This window comes from Anopheles nili, chromosome 2, assembly GCF_943737925.1.
Source record: "Anopheles nili chromosome 2, idAnoNiliSN_F5_01, whole genome shotgun sequence".
NCBI classification, from domain to species: domain Eukaryota; kingdom Metazoa; phylum Arthropoda; class Insecta; order Diptera; family Culicidae; genus Anopheles; species Anopheles nili.
The window spans coordinates 56,254,289-56,267,216 of record NC_071291.1 but is presented as its reverse complement, the minus strand read 5'-3'; the positions used below and the strand labels follow the sequence as shown (position 1 = coordinate 56,267,216).

The 12,928-nt window shown below is 45.1% G+C and overlaps 1 protein-coding gene across 1 annotated transcript; it reads right to left on the bottom strand.

The window, feature by feature from the left end:
- Positions 1 to 7,270: 7,270 nt before the first annotated feature.
- Positions 7,271 to 9,248, bottom strand: LOC128720813 (uncharacterized). The gene is made up of 3 exons (XM_053814509.1): positions 9,228 to 9,248; positions 7,900 to 8,234; positions 7,271 to 7,808 (listed from the first exon to the last, which is right to left on the bottom strand). Exons 1-3 carry the CDS (start codon positions 9,246 to 9,248, stop codon positions 7,271 to 7,273), a joined length of 894 nt encoding a protein of 297 aa, XP_053670484.1.
- Between the last annotated feature and the right edge of the window lie 3,680 nt (positions 9,249 to 12,928).

The following is a 12,928-nucleotide window of genomic DNA, read 5'->3' as shown; positions in this document are numbered from 1 at the left end:
GCAGAATAAAAACCAGATCTCAAGCATGCGTGGAACCAGTGGGCGGCTGGGCACGTGGTGGTGCGGTTTTGGGGTGATACGAGAGGGTAGGTGCCCAAGCTGGCACTGATGGGGTTGGGGATGAACGATGATTTCCAATTATTTTCGAAGCTCATCTGCTAATAGAACTGTCTTCCGTCATCTTCTGTCAGCTGGGAAGTCAGCCGCCGTCGATCAACAGCGGAACATGGCGCTCGTCGTTTTGCTCGGCATTTACTAATTTACAACAGACAAATTGCGGCCTTCCTGAGCGGAAAGAACGGCCCACGTGTGCTGGTGCGGCTGCCGAGAAGTATACCCGAGAAGCGCACAACCGGCCTCTGCCAGCCATCGAAGGAGCTTTTAATTCGCCGACCCACCCCGAGCGCCGAGTTGCGAGTGCTGGTGCGTGCAAATTGGAAATGAAGAATATTTTACGATTCTAATCCGGACGCATATTGTAAACAGTTTTGCAGCGGGCGAGAAAAACGGCCAGATACAAACGATTTGCATAAACTGATGCAAAACAATGCTGCCGCTGTCGCGATGGGTCGCTCTTTTTCGAGAGCCGTTTTTATTTTTTTCCCTGAATTGGAAATGGGGACGTATATGCTTGTGGTTATGATAAAGAATTTTAGCCCCTAACCGCGAGGTTCCTTCAGTTGCCTTTGAGAACGCAAATGGTTAGACGAGCTTCCAAAGTCATTAAAAATGATTTTCTTTGCTGAACACCATGCGCCATGCTTTCCGAGACTTTATCGCTGTAAATCAGTCCTTTACGATCTATAAACTGTCTAATTGATTGTAAAACCACGGTTACATCGATTATGCTGGGTGGCCGGTATTATTTACAGCGCGAGCTGCTTCATACAAATACGTTAGAACGCAAGTTTGTCATGTTACAAATTATTACCAAAATGACTCTGCGAGGAGACAGACCCTCAGCGTTACGAAACATTCCTCCATAAATTAAACGTATGCTAAACAATACAAACATTGGAACAAAATAATTTAAAATAGCAAAAAAAAGGAGCAGCAGCATATTAACTTGTCTCCTGTTTGATCACCTCATGAACCGAACATGCATTATTTATCAGTCATATGTTAAATTTTAACCCCTCCACCGAAAGCGCTCGATCGCAAATTAGTCCTTGAATTTCAAAGATGCATCGCGATCGATCTTCCCGCGGCAAGCACGGAACAGTTATATCACGTCCACTGTTATACTGTGCAGCTGGCGCAGATTCACCTCATAAAGTTTTATTAGTATTACCCCTCGCGAGATAATACACTCACGCACACTTCACTCGACCGATCGATCGAGATTGTGAATCGATCGTTTGGCTAATATCGACTTGTTAAAGGCTACCCTCGCTCGCATACCCTATCACTGATAAACGACCCAGCATGGTTTTAACCTCCTCGAAATTAAAGTCCATTGTTCTACTTCTTGATACGCGGTGGAATTTATGTGCCTCCCTCGCCATGCCAATATGCTAATATGCTAATAGTTGGCTGCTGCGAAACATCCTCAGCCAACCGGCTCGATCATCGTTCCATCATTCCACCCGATCAGGTCAGATCGGGCCACAGACTGATGCTGTTTTTTGTTGTGCTTCCTGATGTCTCATTTTTTTTTTGTTGTTTTGTTTTGTAGTTCTTTTTCCAACCATACCCTCACCGACCGAGAACGTCATCTATCGCGAGCCGAACTGATGACATTTAGCCATCAGCGGTTCAGGTAGAGATCGCACCGGGCAACCTACGATCTTTTCGACCTCCCTGGCAAGCGCTTGCAAGCGTTTTGATAATGATTAAAAGAAGATGAGCTGGCTTCAGCACACGCCCGCTCGCGCGCATAACGAACAGGCTGAGTCAGCCGCGTGCGTTATTAACCGCCAAACACTCCATAAATTTAAAGCGTAGTCATTTGCGGCCGTGGGAAAATCATTCTTTTTGAATATAAAATATTGCGACATTCGTGAAGATGGGTTGTTCCGCATCGTGCCACGGTGTGGCTGAGGAATATTTCATCTAGATTTATAGGATAGTGATATATAGCGATTCTTAAAAATAGACCACACACACAGAAACGCACTATGGTTGTCAACAGTGCAATTTATCTTATTTCAATTCTGGGTACATTTTGTTTTAGCTGAAATTGGAATTATTTTTTTCCGTTGATTTCGTTTCTAATCAGATCATTTTATTAGATTAATTCGATTGCAAATTTAATGTTACAATTTCCAATAAATGGTTGAAATATGTAGCTGATGAAACACCTTTTTAGCTGCTTGATCAATGGTCTTATTTCATGTGATACGATGGAAAATCAAGTTCAATGACAAATGAAATTTTTCATGGACCAGATATTTTTCACAAAGACACATATTATGATGCCCTGTTTGCATTTAACAGTCTGAGTAAAATATGTATGGATTAATAGACGTTTTCAATCAGAACTTTATGTAAAACAAAGATTGATTTAATGCAATTATTTACCCGATTTTATAGAAATCAACTCGTATTATTCACGGATATTCAATACCGTATACTTTTCACAATGACAGCGGACAATTAAATCATTCCAAAAAGTCCCTCCACAAACCGCTGCAATTCCTGAATACGATTTCTAAGCGCACACCTGGCCTTGGTTGCTGGGGCCACGTTTGCTCCAATAAAATAAAACCCATATACATCGCGTCTTAATTCGTAACGTAAATCTCACCGGCCTTCCCGCGCGTTATCGGGCGCGCTTGGTGATTTCTTACCCTGCGAAAAACAAAGATCTCCCATTAGCACCACCAAACCGGGCTACCAGCCTTTACGCACGGTCGCGTCACAGCGCTAGAAACTAGCACTATCACTAAATTAGTGCCATCGATTTAGACCACAAAGACAGCGCATCGCAAAACCCAGCGCGGCGAGCTGGCAAGGGACATGTCCTCCTCAGCTCAGAGAAGGCTCTCCGGTTTGCTTGCGTGGGATGAAGCTGTTGCCGCGACCGATTGACTCATCGAACCGCTTTCGGTGGAACAGGACCGCGAGCGGGCAGAACATTGAACCGGATCTACTTATGCAGGCCCCGGAGGCGCGGGTTTCCAGTTCTGATCCGATTCGCGAAATAACTCTTCGTCGCCCGAGCGGAACCCTGCATCTTTGTGCGCTTTATTGGCCCCAGCATAAGCGGGTTGACGCGCGCGAAAGGGACGTGGTACGGGTGTGCGGCACCAGGGACCGAAATCTCATCCAACACGACGCTAAAGAGCGAGAGAAAATTAAAAAGATACATAAATAAAGCTTCCTCTTGAGGAAAAAAAGGGAGGCTGCTTGGTTTGTTTTGAAGCTGTCTAAATTTTTTTTTTCTTCTGCTGCCTTAGCTGCCTCACATTTTCTCTCTCTCTCTCTGTCTTTCATCCTCCTATATTGAACGCAGGCACGCAAGGAAAACTCATTTGCGAAAAGAATGCGAAACTCTACCCATTCGACCCCGAGGCTGTACATTGGGTTCTTTTTGGGCGTGCAGTGTGTTCATCTCCACTGTCGGGATCTCTCGACGAGCCCGGAAGCCTGCCGTCTAATCGCGATGGAACACGGCCCCAGAGTGGATTGATTTTTGAATGCTCAAATAAAAGTCCGCCAGCCCCAAGCCGGTCGGTGGCTGATAAGATACGCAGGCACGCAGGGTGAAAATCACTCCTAACCCTAACGACGGTCGCTGTAGCAGGAAGGCGCACATTAATTACCGTTCGACCCGCACCGGTATGGGGTCAGATTGGGATCGACGATTTGCAACGTTCGATATCGCGCATCCCTTACGCCGTGGATTGGCGCGCACGAAAAACCGGTTGAACAGCCGAACCATCGGAAAAGCATGCCTTTCGGTCACCCAGCCCAGCGACAAATGGTCGCGTCCATAAAAGTTGCAGTTAAGATGGAATTATCTCAGATATCGCACCGTGGGGAGAGACGTTACAATTAATTTTAGTCATTTTAGCGCGCTCGCTCACGCGGTGACATTTGCTTGTGCTCTTTCGATAACGACGCCGGGCTGGGGGCGCCATAACAATATTTGGCCGTCCCTTTACGGTCCCGGAAATCAATTGCTCCGCCGAACAAGTTTTGATGTTTTACGATGTGTTTAAGGTCACATTGTGAATATTCTAAATTATCTGCTGGTTGGTGCGCGCTCGTCAGAAAAAATGCTAAACAGGATTCCCTGCTCTTGGGTAGCGTTTTCCGATGGGATTCATGTCTCCGTGGCGTACATGTCCTCGCTACCGGTGGAATAGTTTCTTAAAACTAATCAAAATATGCAGATTATCGGATGAAAATATCAAGCATACGAATCGCGCAAAATAAAACACAGCCTCTCGGTTTCACCGGCCTAGCGCTAGCCCAGTATCATTAAGAGAAAATGTATTTTATTGTTATATCATACCCGCGACGCGATTACGATGCCAGTAAATCTTGTTTGTCCCTCAAGGATACCGGCTAATCGGTTGTCAAACATTTACCCCAAACGTCACCGGGGACCACTGGCGATGGTGGATGAAATTAGAATGCGACCGACTTCGTCCAAAGCGGGAGCGTTCGGACGTCAGCATTTCGACAGGGACTAACAATCCGACAAAAACCTACCCCGTGGTTGGTGGAGCTTCCGCTCGCAAGGATCACAAGAACTGCCCCACGACAGCACGGTAGTTCGCGACGGCCCATGTTACACCGAGTTAACCGCAAGCGCAAACTCAACGCCACGCCGTTAGAAATGAATATTAATAAAGCTGCCGTCTTCGCGTTCGCTTTTCGTTTTTCTTCCCTTTTTTCGGTTTAATTTCGAGGAAGCGCTTGCTTCATCGCCTCGTTTTCAACGCTCCGAACACGCTGAAACCTAACACCCGCTTTTTCTGCAATCGAACTAGTTTAAATTGATAACGTATCGTAAAGCGAGTTTCGTTGTTGGAAACACGTTCTCGGTGTCGGGATGAAATGGACGGCAAAAGAACGCCAGGGCTGGGACTCGAAATTCGTGAGCCTGTTTTTATGGGCTCAACGCAAACGAAAATAGCAGCTCGCGGGCGCCCGAGCAGGATAACCCTGTTCTTACGCCAACCAGAATAAAACACCCAAAACCCAAAACATCTCGTCCCGGAACACAAAAAAATAACCCCAGAGAACGCTTTCGGAATTCGCGAAAACTGGTTCAGGATGCGCACCATGTTCGGAGGCGGAAGAACCACAACGACATCTAGAACCGCATAACGAGCACGATTGCACGGGAAAGAGGCATTTTTACTGGCAAGGTTATAAAATCGAACCTGATCACCGGCGTCCGGTGAGCTGATTTTCGATTCTGAAAATGCAAACGAATTCATCATGCTGCTAGTTGTGGTTTATAACCAATCCTTATCTCGGTATAAGCCTGATGGGTTACGCGAGAATTTTTGTTTGGGATGCAGCAGTTCGAGGAAAAAAAATGGAATTATGTAAACAAGCACTCAGCGTACGCTTTCTGTGAAATGTCTTCTGAATCAAATTAATCAAAACACCTTGACCACGATTACCTTTACAATCAAATTTATTCAATCATTGTGGTTTTTTTTTGGTCATTTGTATTTGAAAATATAAAAGTACTCCTCTACTTCAACTGGCATATAAATCTGATGGTTTTATTCTCAATGAAGGTGCAACACTAATTACTCTTTTTATTTTATTTATTTCATACCTTGTATTTTAATCGGTGATCTGTGGATATTTATGATTATCAATGTTGACGATGATTAATGTTTGATATATAGGATAAAATGCCTCGCAGATTCAACTAAAAATCCTTGCTGTAGAGCGATACATTCAACAAAGGTGTACCGTTTCAGAGTTTTGTAAAATTGTATGCGCCTAACAGTATGCAATTTGTTCTTTATGTTTTGTTTCGGAATAAAGCTATATTCTTCGGATTCTTTGAGCCAATTTAAATGTTGAGAGACGTCTTTGGGTATATTATGAATTTTTCTCATCCTCTATTTATGCTTCTTTATGGCGATGTATTTTCATTTTGCGATGTTTTGAATCGTACGATCTTAAACTTGTAAAATTCATGCAACGTTCTCATTATACTTAACAAAGCGTATGCTAGTGAAAAGCACTGATGAAAGGTTGTTATCAACAGATGCATATATTATGTATAGTTATTCTACCATACTTGCTATCTATTATTTTTAAGTTATGTCTCTGGCACCTTGAACACATGCTACATGAAAATTACTTCACACTACGCCATTTTAAGAATCCATCACACATCCAAACCCCATCAGCGGAAACATAAGAATAATGAAAGAGCGATGTTATGCTCAGTTGTTCCCTCACCTTCTTAACGATAACAAGTTTACCCAAAAAAAATGAAATGACACAAAATTGATTTAGCTGTGATAAAACAATGCAATTCAATAAATAAAATACTGTTTCACAATAAGTGAAAATCAATGTACTCCACGAATTTGTGATGGACGTATGTACGTAATGATTGACTTTTAAATACCCTTAGTATTTAGGAGGAGTAGGAATTAGGAGTTAAGGAATTAGGAATTAGGTTAAAAATGAAACCATTAGTAGTAAGATTTAAGAACCATACACAGAATATTACCTGAAAAGGTAATAATGGGCACAAAGGCGAAAAATGTATTATATATTTATTAGAATTCACTTATCAGTTGAAAACCATTACATTTGTATGAATTGTAACTTTTAAAGCTTGTTAGTCTAAGATTAAGATATAAATATGCTCAAAAAAATCCTTAGTATGGAAAAACACAAGATTATAGGTATATTTCTTAAATGTATATTAAAGGTATATTTCTTAAAAGCCATCTATAGAATATTCAAAAGAGCAAAAGCGATATCAACCTTATTAAAGGATCTAGTTATTTAAATTTGTAATATATCAATTTTATCAATTGCTTTGTTCAACATTTATTTCCTTTCTTTCTTGCGATTCTTTCATATTCCAAGCTTCTAAATTATTGCTCGTTTGACAAATAAATACGGTTGTTGTTTATTGGAAAATAAAACGATCATTTATTTCACTTCACTTACGACTACAGTATCTTACAGAGTTTAGAGTTCGACGCGCGTGTCCCTCCCCCTTACAGCTAAGCTCTCTAACATAAAGGATTGACTCGATTGACACACAAACACACGATAACATCGGATAACTTACACCCTCCGGGTGCCCTACAGGGACACATTTCCCACAGCCCTACTGGCGGCCGCACTGCTGCGGGACAGCCGGAAAAGCGAACTTGGCCGAACTCGCATCAACGCCCTGCGGCAGGCCGTCACTCAACATCACCGGGAAGTAGGCGAACGTGGCGCCCTTTGGTCCAGCCGCACCCTTCGGTTTCTCCGCCAGCGTGTCCAGCAGCTGCTTCAGCTTCGCCTTAATGTCCTTCAGCTCGTCCTTCAGCTCATCGCACACCTTCGAGCAGCCGGGTTGCGGGACGAGATCAGCCGGCGGGGCTTGCACCACCGACGGGCACAGGTTGCTGGATGCGGTGAACTCCGGTTCCGGGGCAGCCGGTGGTGGTGGTGGTGGAGGTGGAGCTGGTACCACGCGGCGAGGCGTAGGTGTGGGTGCCGGACGACGTGGAGTCGGGCTAGGTCGGGGTGGTGTCGGTCGTGGAGTGGCCGGTGGAGCAGCCCGCTTTGTCTCCGTGTACAGCTGCTTGCAGGCAGGTGGGAAGAACAGATCCTTCCACTGGACGTCCTTTTCCTGTGAGGCCTGGTACACGTTGTTTCTGCGCCATCAGAAAGGAGTTGAAAATCGAAAAAAAAAATCAATTAATACACAGGTGTTGAACTGAGTCAGCATTCAAGCAGAACACTTACATGCTACGTTCGAGCCGTGAAATGTAAATCTTGGTGGCGGAGTCTGGCGGCACGATGCGATATCCTTTGAGATCCGATACGTAATGCACGAGATGGGGCTTGCCGTCTGGGTCAACGAACCCGTAGCACCCGTACGTGACGTCATCCGGTCCCTTCACCTTGTGCTGGAAATGGTTGTCCTTCTGCTTCACGACGTCCAGCCCGTACTCGAACGAGCCCTGTGGCAGACGACCGGACAGGTACGAGTTCGAGTTTTTCTCCACATTGATCTTCACGTCGATGCCCTCGTCACCGTAGTGAAGCGCCTGCCCACCGAGGCTTGCCACGGCTGCGACCTGCGAAACGAGGCGATAACAAACGAGAAGCCATGAAATCGAGCGTCTTTGATGGAAAACGTCCTGGATTTTCCTCCTGGGCAGAAGCTCGGTTCCCTGCGGTGGCCTTGATCTTATTCTAACGACGTCTACGGGGCCATGCACCACACGACCGGCCGAAATCCTTGACACGCGACGATCGAGCGATAGCTTATCTTGTTCACCGGACCGGTTCGAACCGACCCACACGAGTTTATAGCCAGCTCGAGCGCCCAACCATCTGGTGGTTGTGCTGGAGAAAATGCCATTCGAGGCACGCGAACGAAACGACGACTCATCGCACCCGGTTCGTGGGAAGTGCGAAAGAGAGAGAGAGCCACATCTCGTTCTCCATCTTAGACGACCTACACGCTGTCGATTCATTGAATTGTGGGGGGAATTGATTTTACGGTGGTCGCTCTGCTCGTTGGAAAATTATTCTGGGCGTAATGCATTGTACGATTTGCATTTAAATGGGAATCATTGACCGAATTCGCTCATTGCGTACTTGCGCAAGCACGTGTTGCGACATAGTAGGCGATGGAGGTGCCTGGTGCCTGGTAGCTAGGCAACGTTTTAATTCAAATTCAATTCCACACGCATTTATTCAATATAAATTAGAGTAAATCTAATGGATAAATTAGGGGCCATTTCTGGTGTAATATTATTAAGCTTCTTTTATCCAGTGTTATTACACTTTTCCTATCAGTAATCTAATCAATTTTTTAATAATAAACCTTATCAATTTTTTATCTATCTTTTCTAGTAAATCGTGTTTATACAAGAAAAACTACCAAGAAAGCGTTCAAAAGAAATTGCTATTTGATTTGATTGCTAGCGTTCAAGCTGTTATATTTGATGTAAAAGAACTAACACATCGTTGAACATAAATATATTTTTTTTAATTTTTTGTCATATTACAATACCCAAGAAAACATGCACTACCACGAACAGAGACACTTATTGCTTACTTACCAATAAAAAATATTTCATCATTTTCGTCAGGTTCTCTCTCAACAGCTAATGTTCGTTCACCAGCTTACACCGCTTTTAAGCACAAAAAAACCGAATCACCAAAATAGACCTCACTATCGCGCCCAATATCTGTGCCTTTCGTTTCGTTCGTTCACTTCGTTCTAGGGAATTTGGAACTCGATCTTCGAGTCACACGCGCTATGCGATTCGATATTGCGCTTCAGACGCTTGCAAACTGGACCACTCGTTCGCTGTGTTCAATCAAAACGACGCCCGGTACGGATTTTCGTATGAACTGCGCGTTTTGACTTTAACTGCGTTTCTTGGCTTCTGCCGCTCGACTGACACTGATCGAGACCGGGCGCGATGGTCTTATTTAAACGGCTCCACTTCCCAGCCGCATCCGGTATGCGTCGGGGTGAATTTTCGGACCCCCAAAATCACATGCAACATCCCACCCATCTCCACGCGGCTCATCCTTTTCCACCTCGGCGTGGCGTTATCAACCGCGGGGCGAAATGTGCGCGACAAACAAGAGAAAAAAAGCAAACAACCCACCGCCCGTTTCGTTGCGTGCGAGAGGAAGAAAGAAAATCGAAGCAAAACGATCACCGAAAATGCCCGAAACCGGAGCGATCGAATCCGAAAGCGAAAACCAGTTCTCCGAAAACCGTCAAAACCCATATGCCGGGCGTTTCGGTGCCAGGAGAGGCAGCCCGAGGAGAGCTTTCTGCGGAAAGCGTTTGCTTTCGTGGTTTGTTTTTGTTTACATCTTTCCCTTCGCATAGGCCTTTTTTTTTGTTGTTGTTGTGTGCCTGTTGCTCTGTTTTCGCCGTTTCGTTTCCACGATCTTTTGCTTATTTTATTCCCGCTCATCTGGCGTTGCCGGCCGTTTTGGTGGGTTCTGCGGATTCTTCTGATTTGAGTCGCGATTTGCATTCGCTACGTCACCGGCGTCGATCTGTCGCGCGATCCCATGCCATGAGGCGGCGTTTTCCTTTTTTGGCTATTTTCATCCTCAACGGCGGTACCAAAACAATCTGTACAGGGATGCTGTATCCCGGGCCAGTTTAGTGCAAAGCTGCGGGAAGACACCTCAAGACATAGCACCCGACAAACAAATGGCGAAAGAAAACTCTGGAAAGTCCGGGCGACCGGTTGGTGCCGCACCGGATGTTTCCAATTTCGCACCGATAAACGGTGGACCTTGTACCTCCGCTCCGTGTCCTACCCGAACGGAGGGGCTGATTTGGGGTGGTTAAATAAAACCGGTGGGAGATTTGGTGTTTGTGCTTTTTTGTTTCGCTTCTGCCATTATCGGCCCGGATCGGATCGTTCTTCCGCAGGCGGTTGATTTTGTTTGGCAAACGCAAATCCTAGTAAACAAAATTCCTAAAGCTTACGTAGCAAATTCTTCGAAACACCGGGTGGTAAAAGGGATGATTGTATTTTCATACAAAATGAATTGTTGAGGGGGGACACGGTAAAATAAATGTCAGAAGCGGATTAACCATAGATGAACTCCGTCGCTAAAAATAAAACATGTTTTTGCTATGTGACAAAACCAAAAATTCAAGTGAAGTCTATCCTTGTGATAACATAGGAGTCATCTTTAATATGGTTATACGAACAATATTGTTTTTAATTATTTCTGCAATTTGTTGTATTCAATAACAGTAAACTACACCTTGGAATCTCATCCATTTATCAATGTGCTGCCAGGTTTTGTGCAAATTTTACCAAATTTATATGAATTTAAATAGAATTTTGGAAATGGAAAACAAAACGTTAGAACTTTCCACAGGGTCTTTGACGACATTGAACTCCTAGAACGACATTTAAAGACAAATTAATTCAAAACACAGGCATACAATTATCTGGCAAAAGTCATCCAACACACTGTTTATGACTATGAATATTATATTATATCAATAATCACGTCTAATGGCCGCCTGGATGGAACATAGGCATAGCGTTAACCATGCACCCATGTGGCCGAAAAAGGCGCCTTAATGTGAACCAATAAAATACATTATCATTATGAACCCGACTAGCTTGCCGAAGGTCGAGTTTGCGAGCCGATGTTGTCGGCCCAGTTTGTGTAGCGTTTCGCTCAAGTACCTCGACGCCTTGACACTTGGCGCAAGGACGAAGTTGTGTTTTATGGTGAAAATTACGGCCAAATTCCTGGCCAAATTCTCGCGCTCCGCTCTGACATTTGCCAATCTGACCTAGCTCGTCTTGTTCCAAGGCGCAAAGTCTTCCTAGTGGCTCAGAGCACTCCTGAATTGGCAGTTGGTGGCCTTAGAAGATGCGACCGAATGGAATCCGCGCGAAAAAGATCGGAAGACAGCTAATGCGTGCGTTGACAACGCCATGTCCGAATCGCAAACGACGGAGCGATAAACGCTTCAAACCGGGCTTCATTTTTGGAGGTTCAGCAAATTATTTTCTGCCTCAAATCGGTCGATAGCCAAAACTCCGACACCCTCGGTTGTCGCGGATGTTTGTTCGCTTCCAATTACTGCTCCGGCTGGACAACATCGCTGCTTCCCGGCCAAAGATGGCACTCGGATGGCAAAGTTGTCGTCGAGCAAGAGCACATTCACAATCGCTCCGGTGACTCAATCGGCGCGCCATAAATTGGCGAGATTTTGTTCCTTCTATTTTTTTTTCTTTTTTCCTCAAACAGCGTCCGTGCACACCTGCGTTCATTCTGGATTACTCACCAGCGGGGATGCGCGCGGTTCTAAAAGGATTACGGCCAATTTGGCATTTAAGATAACTCCCGGGACCCGTTTATGCTTCGCTTTTGCAACTCTATCAAACGGCACGGCCACAAATGTCAATCTCGCAGCCCGATCGCCATCCTAAAACGGCTCTGCCAGCTTTGGATGGAACGCCGATTTTACGACCATAATATTTTACAACCTCGTGTCGAAAGTGCACCGATGGACGAACGGTTAAATCATGCGTGGCGTTTTCTCGTTTGAACGCGACCGAAGAATATTTTATCGCGCTGCAGCTCGACGGAGCTCGTTGAAATCGTATCCCGCAGGGTTTTTTGAAAATGTCGGCACATTAATCTCACGTCTTCATTGGCAATCCGTCTTGCAGGCCCCAGGAAGTCATTGCAACTAATGTCCATCTTGATTGCAAATAATAAAACGCTCGAGTCGTCTGCCTGCTCGCTCTGTTCGCCACGAAATGATCATCGGGGCTATTCTTGAAGATCGATGGTGATGGGAAATGTTTGGACACCATCGAAATTGGCATTTTTCTTTTTCCTGCTGATCGCTTTCGATTATTTTTTGGCGCCACGCTACAATCGATCGTTTAGCTACCTTCCTTTCGGGCGAACGATTTTGGCGTCACGGGAGCCATAAACCGGCGTCAGGCCCGAATTCCGCTCAACGGCGAGAGTTTTAATTGGCAGGAGGTGAACAGCGATCGTTTATGGGCACTTTAGAAACCGCTCAAGACGGAACTAACTGATTCGTGGCGCCCGAGGCGACACGAATGATACCAGGATGATAACCGCGCGCGGGAACAGCCGCTTTTAGCATACTGATGATCATGCTCATGCCCCGCGGAGCCACCATTAAGGAAGCATTATAGAAATATAACGTTCTTCCTTGATGATGCGCTGGTCGGGAGTGTTTTTTAGAATAACCATCCCGTTGTTACGTCATGGCGTGATC